Source organism: Oncorhynchus nerka, linkage group LG8, assembly GCF_034236695.1.
Source record: "Oncorhynchus nerka isolate Pitt River linkage group LG8, Oner_Uvic_2.0, whole genome shotgun sequence".
Taxonomy (NCBI): Eukaryota; Metazoa; Chordata; class Actinopteri; order Salmoniformes; family Salmonidae; genus Oncorhynchus; species Oncorhynchus nerka.
The window spans coordinates 55,270,826-55,286,357 of NC_088403.1; the positions used below are offsets into that span (position 1 = coordinate 55,270,826).

Here is a 15,532-nt window from a genome sequence, read left to right on the forward strand (position 1 = left end):
ACACACAGCCAGGGCAACTAAGGAGTGGCTCCGTAAGAAGCATCTCAAGGTCCTGGAGTGGCCTAGCCAGTCTCCAGACCTGAACCCAATAGAAAATCTTTGGAGGGAGCTGAAAGTCCGTATTGCACAGCGACAGCCCCGAAACCTGAAGGATCTGGAGAAGGTCTGTATGGAGGAGTGGGCCAAAATCCCTGGTGCAGTGTGTGCAAACCTGGTCAAGAACTACAGGAAACATATGATCTCTGTAATTACAAACAAAGGTTTCTGTACCGAATATTAAGTTCTGCTTTTCTGATGTATCAAATATTTATGTCATGCAATAAAATGCAAATGAATTACTTAAAAATCATACAATGTGATTTTGAGGATTTTTGTTTTAGATTCCGTCTCTCACAGTTGAAGTGTACCTATGATAAAAATTACAGACCTCTACATGCTTTGTAAGTTGGAAAACCTGCAAAATCAGCAGTGTATCAAATACTTGTTCTCCCCACTGTGTGTACATATATCTTTGTTAGAACACTATATCGCCCTTGAAGGAGTGATGCTGAATGTAAAAAAATACAAATAAATGGCCCAATTTACCTCACTCTCCCCTACATATCCTACTGCTTGACATTCCTATTGGATTATTTGAGGTGTGGTGGCACAAACATTGAACAGCCTCTGGCACCTGCAAAACAGTTGCTGATGAATCTGTCAACATGAAATCCCCAGATTGGCATTAGATATTAGATATGCTTCTACATGTCTTGTCATATGGCCATAAATATATCAAAGGATGCTTGTTATTTGACAGCTTTATTGCACATTTTTCACCAACAGCTTTACTCACACACTGCCAAAGTATAGCAAGTGGCATAGGCCTGCATAATGAAATACACGTGTGCATGGTGCATCTAAAAAGAATCAGGTTCTGATGAAGCAACTATTGAAAAGCCAAACAGTCATATATTGAATTCTGGCACGAACACAATAACGTGTTTTAAAGCACTTACTTGAACATAACATAACATTCTTCTGCTATAGATCGTCTCATTTATTTGAAGATCATTTAAACAAATACATATTATGGTTTCTCATACAGTGCAAAATTAGTTTGATAAAGATAACATCCGTTATTTATAAATATCCATATAAACATTTCCAGCAATCACCTGGCAGAATAAAGTATTACAATATACACAATAGTACAAATCCATTTCAGTCAAAATTACCATAATACCTGCAGTACATTCAGTTACAACACGCTACCATAGTAAACATGATGGCATTTGCCTTTGGCTGTTATAACTAGTAGCTCTGAGAGAAATACAAAAGTGCATCAATATCCAGTGATTGATGTGAAATTGTGAGCAACTGCAGTAGTAGTCTAAAACACAGTCCATAGGCTACATAACATGGCTATCTAGTTGGCAGCATTTGCCACAGCAAGTACCATTCATTGAAAAGTTCACATTTTAACTTCAAGAAATGAATTGGTGCCCCTTGAAATTGCACCAGTGCCCGAATGGCTACTGGTCAGCCGCTAGCAAAGCTTTCCCATCTTCCACTCTGTCCAGTTGACAGTACATAACCTCGGACACCCAGAAAAGACATCTTGCGAAATTTGCCAGATCCTCCATTACGTTCTGGGGGAGACGTGTTATAAAATATATTAATGAGACCAGCAAAGTCTCCACCCCTCTATATGAAAACTCTCAGCCAGTTTACGGGCAAGTCTGTGGCCCAAAATGTCCCCTCCCCTTCCGAAATTCGAACGATGCGAGCACCTGCAAAATCGTGATTTGTCCAAGTGGTCAGTGATGAAAAATCAGCGTACCGGAACAAAGCTCCTCGTTAGTCATGGCATCCCACAGTCTGTCAACAGCTTCTACTACCATTTATGTTACGTGCATCTGTCCACGAGAGATTAATAACCTTAATAGCACGTTCCTATATTCTATACGGGTGTCAACAGGTCTGTAAATGTGGCTATGACATCTCCTTTATAAAGAGGTTATTATGTTATAAAAGCCCACTAGCATTCAGACTCTTGTGGAGTTTATGAATCGACCGAACCCCTGGCTGATTCAATAACATTGATTCATTTGATTCTGGCTCTGGGCGTGTGTGTGTGTGTGTGTGTGTGTGTGTGTGTGTGTGTGTGTGTGTGTGTGTGTGTGTGTGTGTGTGTGTGTGTGTGGCTCTGCCAGTGAATCATGGATCATCAGACTCCCTTGTTTAGCAGTATCGTCTGGAGCAAATGTCCCTGAACGCGATCATTCTCTGTGCAGTCTATCCGTCTTGCCCTCTCTTCCACTGTCTACCCCACCTGTTTTTCTGCTGTCTCCTTCTATCCACCTCATCCACCTCTTCCCTTCCCACAACCTCCCTCTCTCTCTCTCTCGCTCTCTCCTATTTCCTACAATCCCCTTTTCTCCAATCTCTCTCTCTTGCTCTCTTCCTTCTCTCGCTCACCTCCCCTCTTTCCATGAGGAAACCTTTATTTTGGGTCTGTCTGTCTGTGGTATATTTGTTATGTCCATAATGGTGACATTAACTGATCCTCTGGAGAGAGTAGTCGTTCTCTGTGTCCAGAGAGCTGTTGTGGCCAGATGAGGGGTACAGGTCACGACGCAGCAACCGGTTGACAACGCTAACCAGGACCTTCTTGTACTGTAGACGCAGGAGGGAGTAGGCAAAGGGGTCGGACGCCGCCTTGCTGTATGTCAGGCACTTACTGACAATTCCCCAGTGGCGGTTGATTCCCACGAAGGGAAGCAGCTCGGTCAACCTGAGGAGAAGGCAGAGGTCAAGTTAGAGTTCGCAAATAGCCTTTTAGAAAGGGCAAAAGTTATCCAATATTCAAAGCATGGTATTTATCTTGCAGGCAGTTGTTCTGTTTGCTTTTGAGAGTGTTTGGTGATAATTCAGTTGGTATTCTATGAAATGCCATGAGGCTCTAAGGTTACAAGGTAGAATAGAATAAATTAGGATATACGGATGGGCCAGAAAACCAGCTTTGGCAACAAGCCTTATACGTTAGGAAAAAATAATGTATGAAAGTATTTCTTCAAAATAAATATGTATAAACTGAACATTGCTACAATATTCTTGCGCATAGGTACAGTGGGGCAAAAAAGTATTTATTCAGCCACCAATTGTGCAAGTTCTCCCACTTAAATAGATGAGAGAGGCCTGTAATTTTCATCATAGGTACACTTCAACTATGACATACAAAATGAGAAGAAAAATACAGAAAATCACATTGTAGGTCTTCACAAGGTTTTCACACACTGTTGCTGGTATTTTGGCCCATTCCTCCATGCAAATCTCCTCTAGAGCAGTGATGTCTTGGGGCTGTTGCTGGGCAACACGGACTTTCAACTCCCTCCAAAGATTTTCTATGGGGTTGAGATCTGGAGACTGGCTAGGCCACTCCAGGACCTTGAAATGCTTCTTACGAAGCCACTCCTTCATTGCCCGGGCGGTGTGTTTGGGATCCTTGTCATGCTGAAAGACCCAGCCACGTTTCATCTTCAATGCCGTTGCTGATGGAAGGAGGTTTTCACTCAAAATCTCATGATACATGGCCCCATTCATTCTTTCCTTTACACGGATCAGTCGTCCTGGTCCCTTTGCAGAAAAACAGCACCAAAGCATGATGTTTCCACCCCCATGCTTCACAGTAGGTATGGTGTTCTTTGGATGCAACTCAGCATTCTTTGTCCCCCAAACACGACGAGTTGAGTTTTTACCAAAAAGTTATATTTTGGTTTCATCTGACCATATGACATTCTCCCAATCTTCTTCTGGATCATCCAAATGCTCTCTAGCAAATTTCAGACGGGCCTGGACATGTACTGGCTTAAGCAAGGGGACACGTCTGGCACTGCAGGATTTGAGTCCCTGGCGGCGTAGGGTGTTACTGATGGTAGGCTTTGTTACTTTGGTCCCAGCTCTCTGCGGGTCATTCACTAGGTCCCCCCGTGTGGTTCTGGGATTTTTGCTCACCGTTCTTGTGATCATTTTGACCCCATGGGGTGAGATCTTGCGTGGAGCCCCAGATAGAGGGAGATTATCAGTGGTCTTGTATGTCTTCCATTTCCTAATAAGTGCTCCCACAGTTGATTTCTTCAAAACAAGCTGCTTACCTATTGCAGATTCAGTCTTCCCAGCCTGGTGCAGGTCTACAATTTTGTTTCTGGTGTCCTTTGACAGCTCTTTGGTCTTGGCCATAGTGGAGTTTGGAGTGTGACTGTTTGAGGTTGTGGACAGGTGTCTTTTATACTTTATAACAAGTTCAAACAGGTGCCATTAACACAGGTAACGAGTGGAGGACAGAGGAGCCTCTTAAAGAAGAAGTTACAGGTCTGTGAGAGCCAGAAATCTTGCTTGTTTGTAGGTGACCAAATACTTATTTTCCACCATAATTTGCAAATAAATTCATAAAAAATCCTACAATGTGATTTTCTGGATTTTTTTCCCTGATTGTGTCTGTCATAGTTGAAGTGTACCTATGATGAAAATTACAGGCCTCTCCCATCTTTTTAAGTGGGAAAACTTGCCCAATCGGTGGCTGACTAAATACTTTTTTGCCCCAAATTATATGCAGGAATGCCAATGAAGCAGTTGAGTGAGAATAGTAGAATACACAAGGTGCAATTTCTAAATTTGGTTGTGCATCAGCTGTTTTACTCTTGTTATGTCAGTCACTGATAGTCAGTCAATTAGCCCATGTCAGCTAACATTTGTTTGATTGCTAAGTTACTTTAGTGGCCAGCTATCTAAACGTTTTCTCGAATTACCGGCCGGGGGACCCCCGTTGATTTTGTTAGCCAGTCTCATATTAAAACTGCAAACATTTATTTCCACCCCATGGCAAAATGTGTAGAATTCCAGGAAATTAGCTTTAAAATAGCAACATTTTCTCTACAGCCCATGGCAAAATGTGTAGAATTGCACAAAATTAACTCTAAACTAAACAAAATTCTCTCCATTATCAAGAGGGAGGCCACTAAACTGTTTTGCTTGCAATATGTGTGTGGGGGAGGGGGGGTGCTTATTTGAATCCCCGAGCTGACTAGGATAAATCTGCCGATGTGCCCTTGAGCAAGGCACTTAACCCTAATTGTAAGTCACTCTGCATAAGAGAGTCTGCTAAATAACTAAAATGTCAAATGTAAACTACAATGCTATATTCCCTCTAGGCCAAGCTTTTCCAAACTCGTTTTTTGCTCCATGACTACACAGCTGATTCAAATAATCAAAGCTTCATGACGAATTGGTTATTTGAATCAGCTGCTCTATGTCATGCTGTGTGTTGGTGGAAATGAATGCCTCTGTGTGCTAACTGTCGTCTCACGGTGGTCCAGTGAAATGACATGACGACAGATAATTGATGGTTTAATGAAGGATGTATCAGATACAGATGGAGATCATAAACGCGCAACAACAAAAACGAATCGGGTGAAATTGAATTAAACCTTAATTTGTGCATTGCTCAACCTTACATGAGACCTGCCTCATCTTTCAACTGAATGTTGCTGATCATTTTTCTGTGATTTTGCTGGGGTGGCAAAGTTATTTAACAAAGTAAACCCTGCGATGATAGCCTTTACCTTTACTGTTCATAAACCCAGTTGTATTATCAAAGTGTGTTCACCTGGGGATGTGTTAATCTCATAACCTCTATAATAACCCCTTTAATGATGTGTTTAAGGTAGGTGAATGACACTCCTGTTTGTTCAGCTGCCTGTCTCCCCTTGACTGGAAACCCACTTACCTCGTAATAACATAGGGAGCAAAACAGATGATGAATGACCCAATGAAAATGCTGATTTTCTTGGTGGCTCTCTGTTTCCTTCTCTTTTGTTCTACCAGACACCTTTGTTTCACACTGAAAATAGGAATGAACTGATATTAGTCCAGCAGAATAAATGACGAAACATTCTACATTTGAATTTTTTTAAATGAACACCTACAGTAAGCATGTTTCCCCAGGATTGAATCTATAGCTTACTGTAAAGCTACCATTGCACATTGTAACGGCAATTGATCGCACACCTCTTAAGTAAAGGAGCATACGTACGATGGGTGAATATCCACCAGCAAGAACAGCGTCTGCATGGTTATAACGTCAATCCTCTTGCAGTGGAAGCGTGCAACTTTTAGCACCTTCAAATATGTGAAGCACAGGATCAGCAGGGAGAGCATGAAACTACTGGCGTGGAAAACGACGGTGAAAATGGTAAACTTGATCCTGTCGCTCTCTTCGCTCAAATGCAATGTGCACGAGGCGTAAATGTGGCTATAGTCAACCCAGGAGAACAGGAGGGCGATGAGGGAAAACGTGAGGGAGTGGAGCCACGAGTAGCACATCATGATCACTGCGTCCTTGTAGCGCATTTTACTGGAGTAACTCAAGGGGAACACCACTGCTATCCAGCGGTCTATACTGAGTGCTGCCATACTCAACATAGTGTTCGCAGTCAAAAAGGTCTCCAGAAAGCTCACTGTATGGCAAAGGCAATCCCCAAAAGGCTGGTGGTTTCTGACAATCCCTACCAATGTCGATGGCATGTTTAAAAGGGTGATAAGTATGTTGCAAAAAGACAGGTTCATGATGAATATACCCGGTACCTGTCGGCGGATCTCGGTGCTCTGGACAAAACATAGCAGCACCAGCAAGTTCGACAACAACGAGACAATTGCGACCACAACAATGAACAACGTGAAGATAATTTCCGCAAAGTCCATGTCTCACTTGAAAAGGTCCACTTGCGTTTTGCATGCACCTGTAGATAATATACACTTAATATCCACCATGATTGCACCTTCGTTTATCTCCAAGGTCGTCATTCCAGAATTGAACTCCAACAAGTTTCGCCGTCTCCAAGTTGGTGGAGCGCTGTCCAGAGTGCTGAAGTGGGAGACCGCGCGCGCCCCACGAGCGCCAGACCATTTCGTTTCTTTAACCGTATGGAGTTTTCTACTCCCACACCACTCAAGTATTTGTAACAGAATTTGATGGCATGTGTAACTGAGCGTTTGGGTAACACATGGGCAAATGTTTCGTATCTCCGCTCCCTTCTACGACTACCTCAGCATGAAAACAGTGAGACTGCGACGCACGCCACTGCCTTTGTGCGCAGAACATGCGTACTAAACCTGATGACTGTTTGGAGCCTGCGCTGTCTAGTGCAAATTCGTTTGAATGTTTACAACATTAGGAAGTTATTTTGGTTCCTCCATTGATTCATTCGTTATTTTAGTCTTTTACGAGTGTGTTTGTGAGGTCATACACATCAGAACACAGTTATGATTCTTTTTCATTCACAGAAACAACTTCCCTTCATCCGTATCTCTTGATGACACTTTCCCAAGTCGATAGTGGCGAAGCGACACATGACGCAATGATAGGCCTACATGAGGGATATCCAATAATTTGGTGCGTCTCCCGTGGCCAAAGGGCACCCTGTGCACATTGGAGGGGCGAGTAAGGAAACAGGCTAATATATCTGTTTCACTCTTATGAATTATTCATTAACCCTGAGCAATTGTGTAAGGTTGTTACAGCTGAAATATGTCTCACGTGTTTAGTAGTAAAAACAAAAATGCGTATCACCAATAATGGCCTATAAGGAATTAATGGGTGGAAGAGAAGGGACATAACTTCCTTGCTTAAAACCATGCGGCCACAATAGTTAGATTCCTTCATTATAATATGATGTAGTATTTCACTGGAGATGGGCATGTCAAAGAGAGGCATACCATAAAAATGATGACTTTTACCTCATCTGGAGGGAAAGTAGAGCACATCCCTAGCAGCCTACTAGCATCATTTACATGCCAGAGACTAATTAACTAATCACTGATGCTAATGAAGTAAATGTTAAATGGGGATCTGAAAAACCCATCCTGATGATGATGATGTGCCACCTTACTACTATAAGCCTCATCGGCAGCCTCAATGATGTAAGTACAGGATATTTTATCAAACATAAAGTGAAGTTTTAACAGCTTTGTTATTACCGAACTCCAAAATCCAGAATAACAGCACTATAATGGACAACAGACTGATCAGCCAATGGGGTCCAATAAAGGTCAGTCTCTTATAGCTATGGGTTTTGCTAGTCCAATTGTATTTTTTAATTTTTGTTATTATTCCACAAGGCGTAATCAAATCCAGCCCCCACAGAGTCCATCTGGCTCTTATCATTACAATCAATAATATGGTAAATGTACTGTTAAAATATAAAATACACTATGCAATACCATGTAGTGTTACAATATAAAATACACTGTGCAGTACCATGTAGTGTTACAATATAAAATACACTATGCAATACCATGTACTGTTAAAATATAAAATACAGTATGCAATACCATGTACTGTTAAAATATAAAATACAGTATGCAATACCATGTACTGTTAAAATATAAAATACAGTATGCAATACCATGTACTGTTAAAATATAAAATACAGTATGCAATACCATGTAGTGTTACAATATAAAATACAGTATGCAATACCATGTACTGTTAAAATATAAAATACACTATGCAATACCATTGTACTGTTAAAATATAAAATACAGTATGCAATATCATGTACTGTTAAAATATGAAATACAGTATACAATACCATGTACTGTTAAAATATAAAATACAGTATGCAATACCATGTACTGTTAAAATATCAAATACACTATGCAATACCATGTAGTGTTACAATATAAAATACAGTATGCAATACCATGTACTGTTAAAATATAAAATTCAGTATGCAATACCATGTACTGTTGAAATATAAAATACAGTATGCAATACCATGTAGTGTTACAATATAAAATACACTATGCAATACCATGTAGTGTTACAATATAAAATACACTATGCAATACCATGTACTGTTGAAATATAAAATACAGTATGCAATACCATGTACTGTTAAAATATAAAATACAGTATGCAATACCATGTACTGTTAAAATATAAAATACACTATGCAATACCATGTAGTGTTACAATATAAAATACAGTATGCAATACCATGTACTGTTAAAATATCAAATACAGTATGCAATACCATGTAGTGTTACAATATAAAATACACTATGCATTACCATGTACTGCCGCTATTGTATGTATAGGCTCTGCAAATTAATATGAATCTTTTGTACCGGTTTTTATGAGCTGCACTAAGCCAAATTCCCTACCACTTCAGTTGGTATGGCAATGAACTATTCAATCTTGAATCTTGAACATTTCCAGTTCTGAACCAGTCTGCTAGTTACTGTAGACTAGTAATATCACCAGCCCCGATGAGGTTAAGGTACTATAGTTCACATAACTAATTTGTAAGTCGCTCTGGATAAGAGCGTCTGCTAAATGACTTAAATGTAAATGTTAAATGTATAACTCCTCAATAGCAGTAATGAGACACCATTTGAAGGGTCCTGGGGTAGTGTGTGTGGTATTGCACAGTTCACGTAGTTGGATTTGTTAGCCCAGCTATTTAAAGACAACAGGTCTGAAGTAATAACAGCTCTGAGTTTACACTGACGGTGACCTCGTTAAAGGAGGGCTCTGCTATTTGATTGGTGGTCTTTCTTCGTTCACAGGATCTATGAGGACTTACTGAAGAGTGAAAGTGCATACATCCATAAAAGACGGTACATGTTTGACAGGCTAGTCTAATGGGGATTGCACACTTCCCACTGGGCACACACTGGTTGAATCAACGTTGTTTCCATCCCATTTCAATGAAATTACGCTGAACCAATGTGGAATAGACGTGGAATTGACGTCTGTGTCCAGTGGGTTGACATCACCCCACTTATCAATAGTGGATGTGTAATGTCCCCTAAGCAAGCAGGTGGATTCACACAGTTGGCACCAACTAAAAATGGATCCCGGAAATGAAGAGGTGTCTGTCAGTCAATTCAATGCATTGAGTTTGCACTTCTATATTGCTTGCAATGTGCATCACGGTGTCCAGGCTTTCTTTCCATTCAGGTGTGAGACAATGTACTTTAGCTGTTTTGTAACCATGGTTGAGCTTCACACAAACCAACAGACATGGCACCGTAGTAGAGTAACTAAAGTGCTTCAGATGACCAAAAGAAGTGGCGTTATTTCCCTGTTATTCCCCGAAGGCTGACAATGTAACTGGGATGTCAGTTGGTGTGTACCTATACTGTAGCAACCTTAACATAGAAGCCTTTTGTGAAGTACATGAAAGTACACTCTTGTAAAAAAAAAAGGGTTCCAAAAGGGTTATTCAACTGTCCCATAGGATAACCCTCTGAAGAACCCTTTGTGGTTCCAGGTAGAACCCTTTTTGGTTCCAAGTAGAACTCTTTTGGGTTCCATGTAGAACCCTTTGTTTAAAGGGTTCTACATGGAACCCCAAAAGAGTTCTACTTGGAACCAAAAAGGGTTTTGACATACAATCAACACCATCCTAAGGCAGTAATTTGACATACAGTGTATCTTATGCCATTCGAACCTGAATGGAAAGTAATAGAAACGTAGCCAATGGGAGTGCAGCTATAGACATAGGCTAGGCCAGAGCCATGTACTGTACATTTTATGTAAATATTAGTCAAAAGTTGTCACACCTACTCATTCCAGGGTTTTTCTTTATTTTTAATTATTTTCCACATTGTAGAATAATAGTGAAGACATCAACACTATGAAATAACACATACGGAATCATGTAGTAAACAAAAAAGTGTTAAACAAATCAAAATATATTTTAGATTCTTCAAAGTAGCCACCCTTTGCCTTGGTGACAGCTTTGCACACTCTTGGCTGTATATGTATATATTTAGCATATAAATATATGGCTCTGGGGTAGGCTAATGTTTATTGGCAGCTCTGTGTATTGTTTACAGGAAATAGCAGCCAGGGACAGATGGCCTGCCTATAGCATATCTACCTTACAGAGCAGTGTATGACACCATACCTGAAACCCCAGACACTAGGACAATAAACTCATAACAGCTTCCAAGTCTAGCATACTGACATTTAACTGCCTATACATAGATGTGTGACACTTCATTTAACCTTTTGTATATTTGTCAGTTGACTGTGAACAAGACACCGGGTTGTCATTTTTAATAGCTACCTTGAAAGAGGCAAATGGCATAACAAAGACTTGAAGAAAGACTGGAAAATAACAATCCATTAAAAATAATGAGGTCCTTGCATTCTATATTTAAAGGGGAACTCCACCCCAAAATTGGACTTTGATCTGGGCCACATTCAACAGGGCACAACCATTTGGTCCCAAGAAACAAAGAGATCTTCTGTTGAATCTGACAATTAATCTTAATGGTTGTACAGTCGTCTCAAATAAAACTGTGAAGAACCTCGGCGTTACTCTGGACCCTGATCTCTCTTTTGAAGAACATATCAAGACTGTTTCAAGGACAGCTTTTTTCCATCTCCGTAACATTGCAAAAATCAGAAACTTTCTGTCCAAAAATTATGTAGAAAAATTTATCCATGCTTTTGTCACTTCTAGGTTAGACTACTGCAATGCTTTACTTTCTGGCTACCCGGATAAAGCACTAAATAAACTTCAGTTAGTGCTAAATACGGCTGCTAGAATCCTTACTAGAACCAAAATAATAATAATTTGATCATATTACTCCAGTGCTAGCCTCCCTACACTGGCTTCCTGTCAAAGCAAGGGCTGATTTCAAGGTTTTACTGCTAACCTACAAAGCATTACATGGGCTTGCTCCTACCTATCTCTCTGATTTGGTCCTGCCGTACATACCTACACGTACGCTATGGTCACAAGACGCAGGCCTCCTAATTGTCCCTAGAATTTCTAAGCAAACAGCTCGAGGCAGGGCTTTCTCCTATAGAGCTCCATTTTTATGGAACGGTCTGCCTACCCATGTCAGAGACCCAAACTCGGTCTCAACCTTTAATTCTTTACTGAAGACTCATCTCTTCAGTGGGTCATATGATTGAGTGTAGTCTGGCCCAGGAGTGGAAAGGTGAACGGAAAGGCTCTGGAGCAACGAACCGCCCTTGCTGTCTCTGCCTGGCCGGTTCCCCTCTTTCCAATGGGATTCTCTGCCTCTAACCCTATTACAGGGGCTGAGTTACTGGCTTACTGGGGCTCTCTCATGCCGTCCCTGGAAGGGGTGCGTCACCTGAGTGGGTTGATTCACTGATGTGGTCATCCTGTCTGGGTTGGCACCCCCCCTTGGGTTGTGCCATGGCGGAGATCTTTGTGGGCTATACTCAGCCTTGTCTCAGGATGGTAAGTTGGTGGTTGAAGATATCCCTCTAGTGGTGTGGGGGCTGTGCTTTGGCAAAGTGGGTGGGGTTATATCCTTCCTGTTTGGCCCTGTCCGGGGGTGTCCTCGGATGGGGCCACAGTGTCTCCTGACCCCTCCTGTCTCAGCCTCCAGTATTTATGCTGCAGTAGTTTATGTGTCGGGGGGCTATGGTCAGTTTGTTATATCTGGAGTACTTCTCCTGTCCTATTCGGTGTCCTGTGTGAATTTAAGTGTGCTTTCTCTAAATCTCTCTTTCTCTCTTTCTTTCTCTCTCTCGGAGGACCTGAGCCCTAGGACCATATCCCAGGACTACCTGACATGATGACTCCTTGCTGTCCCCAGTCCACCTGGCCATGCTGCTGCTCCAGTTTCAACTGTTCTGCCTTATTATTATTCGACCATGCTGGTCATTTATGAACATTTGAACATCTTGGCCATGTTCTGTTATAATCTCCACCCGGCACAGCCAGAAGAGGACTGGCCACCCCACATGTGCTCTCTCTAATTCTCTCTTTCTCCCTTTCTTTCTCTCTCTCGGAGGACCTGAGCCCTAGGACCATGCCCCAGGACTACCTGACATGATGACTCCTTGCTGTCCCCAGTCCACCTGGCCGTGCTGCTGCTCCAGTTTCAACTGTTCTGCCTTATTATTATTCGACCATGCTGGTCATTTATGAACATTTGAACATCTTGGCCATGTTCTGTTATAATCTCCACCGGCATAGCCAGAAGAGGACTGGCCACCCCACATGTGCTCTCTCTAATTCTCTCTTTCTCCCTTTCTTTCTCTCTCTCGGAGGACCTGAGCCCTAGGACCATGCCCCAGGACTACCTGACATGATGACTCCTTGCTGTCCCCAGTCCACCTGGCCGTGCTGCTGCTCCAGTTTCAACTGTTCTGCCTTATTATTATTCGACCATGCTGGTCATTTATGAACATTTGAACATCTTGGCCATGTTCTGTTATAATCTCCACCCGGCACAGCCAGAAGAGGACTGGCCAGCCCTCATAGCCTGGTTCCTCTCTAGGTTTCTTCCTAGGTTTTGGCCTTTCTAGGGAGTTTTTCCTACCCACCGTGCTTCTACACCTGCATTGCTTGCTGTTTGGGGTTTTAGGCTGGGTTTCTGTACAGCACTTTGAGATATCAGCTGATGTACGAAGGGCTATATAAATACATTTGATTTGATTTGATTTGGAATGTTCAGACGGATAGATATTTTGTGTAACAGCATTGGTTCTCTGATATGTGGCGTGAGAAATCCTGTCATGTTCATTACATGTTCTCCCTCCTTTGACTGTTGCTTCTCACCTTTTGAGAGTACTTCATATCATTATTTTACCCCAAACTGTCCCAACTAGCCTAAACAATCATAGAACAGCACAGTACCTCAGCTCACAGAATAATAGTCTTAATAGCCATATAACCTTCACTCCAGCCAGTAGTTTTGGAGTGAGTGTTTTATGAGACATCTGGTGTGAAATGTTATTGAAAATCAAAGCTTAGTACTGCCTAACAGTGTGCTGGCAGACAAAGCAGTGTGAAAATAGCTCTCATGAGTCGCCTCCAGCTGCTACAGGTAAGCTGTGTGAGTTGTTTTGATGAGTCATGTTCCCATGGCAACACGGGAGTCAGAGAAGAATTTGTGTTTTGATGTCGATCTAAATATCTTTTATGGTCTTGTTATTCCCACTGAGACAGATTTTGAGACCTCTCTTAGGTATCTCTGTTGTCTCAAATTCCTATGTCACCAGCTCACCCCTCATAATCTTGAGATGGTGAAATTGAAGCAATGTGTGTTAATCTTTACTGTATCTAAGCAACAGGGGAACTTTTTTGACAGTATTCTGTGGCACGAAGAATATACTGTATGTATGACAAGTGGCGCAGGTAGAGAAGTTTGTTTGTATGCCACAAGCCTGAAGGCCTATAACCAAGCCAATATCGAAACATTTCACATCATATTTGAATCATATTTGCATACTGCGTTCATAACAGTTCTCTATTTGAACGGTAGCATCACTAGCCTCTAATAAGATACGATTCTCTCTAATAACCCAATTCGTTTTTTGTAAGTTACATGCATGACTACAGCCTCACTCAACTCCTTGCTGATTGAAAGGTTTGGTCAACCACAGGTGGCCAAAGCCCTGTCAAACCATTGCTTTGTACACCTGGCAACCCTCTTTTATGTGGAGACCAAACAGAGTGGAGAGAGAGCTAGCAGGTAGGGGTGGGCGGGAGGCATAAATAATGCCTTTTCAGTTGGATCCCTTCGACCCGACAATAACACAGTGTGGCCACTTTTGAAAGGGATCCTTTTTGTTGTTGTTGATGACTCGGTTTACCTACGTTATTCATTTATTTCTCCATCTGTCTATGTGTTGCATTCTTCAGTCAACTCTGGCTAATACCATACGTCTGCATTAGCCTACTCTCTGCCTTGACTGGTCATAACAGTTGAGTCATCATACAGACAGTCATTTTAATTGGATAGAATTAGGTCACATTTCTGACTCACCATATTTACTGTGTCCTCTTGGTTCTCTGTGGGGCATTGAGTTGATATAAGTTCATGCCATGATAGACGTTGAAGTGAGTACATTCAGCGACTGACCATTAACAGCCAACATGGAAGTGAACAAATCAAACTATATTCAAAGAGCATTAAAACATTTATATGATTACAGGCTTGAACATCCTCATACACTTGACAGGAAAATGGACAACAAAAGACGTTCAAAACACAATTAACACAACTCCGAAGGTAACTGGAAAACCCAGTAGCAGCTACACGGTGAAAGAGGACTATGAGGGCTGAGCTCAGAGCTCAGTGAGTTTACAGTAACAGTGTGTAAATGGAGATTGTGGGAACAGATTGACAGTGGGCCATAGCACAGAGAGGCAGACACGCTGCATTCATTATCACCAGGAGACAGGAGCTCTTTGAAGCCAGCCCAGGCACCAACTAGCAGACAGGAGTGGCATGCAGGCAGGCAGCGCAAACAGCTTCTGCAGAAGGCAATGAAAAGGGCCTCATTAAAATAACAAAACTAGACCAGTGATGGAGAAAACACCACTAAACAGCTTTAAAAAGGGGATGGTGTAATGACATAATGAGGCACTTGGGATTATGTATGTCTAACGCTATTTGTGTGGGAGTGACAACGTTTTGAGAGTTTTATTAACGGTCGCACGGTGACCGTCAAAGTTTGATGTGTTTGTTTGAATACAGATTGAAATAC

The 15,532-nt window shown here is 41.7% G+C and overlaps 1 protein-coding gene across 1 annotated transcript; it reads right to left on the bottom strand.

Annotated features, from left to right (window-relative positions):
• Positions 1 to 784: 784 nt before the first annotated feature.
• LOC115133782 (G-protein coupled receptor 26-like) lies at positions 785 to 7,141 on the bottom strand. The gene is made up of 3 exons (XM_029667269.2): positions 6,074 to 7,141; positions 5,768 to 5,881; positions 785 to 2,776 (listed from the first exon to the last, which is right to left on the bottom strand). Exons 1-3 carry the CDS (start codon positions 6,739 to 6,741, stop codon positions 2,539 to 2,541), a joined length of 1,020 nt encoding a protein of 339 aa, XP_029523129.1. The 5' UTR covers positions 6,742 to 7,141; the 3' UTR covers positions 785 to 2,538.
• Between the last annotated feature and the right edge of the window lie 8,391 nt (positions 7,142 to 15,532).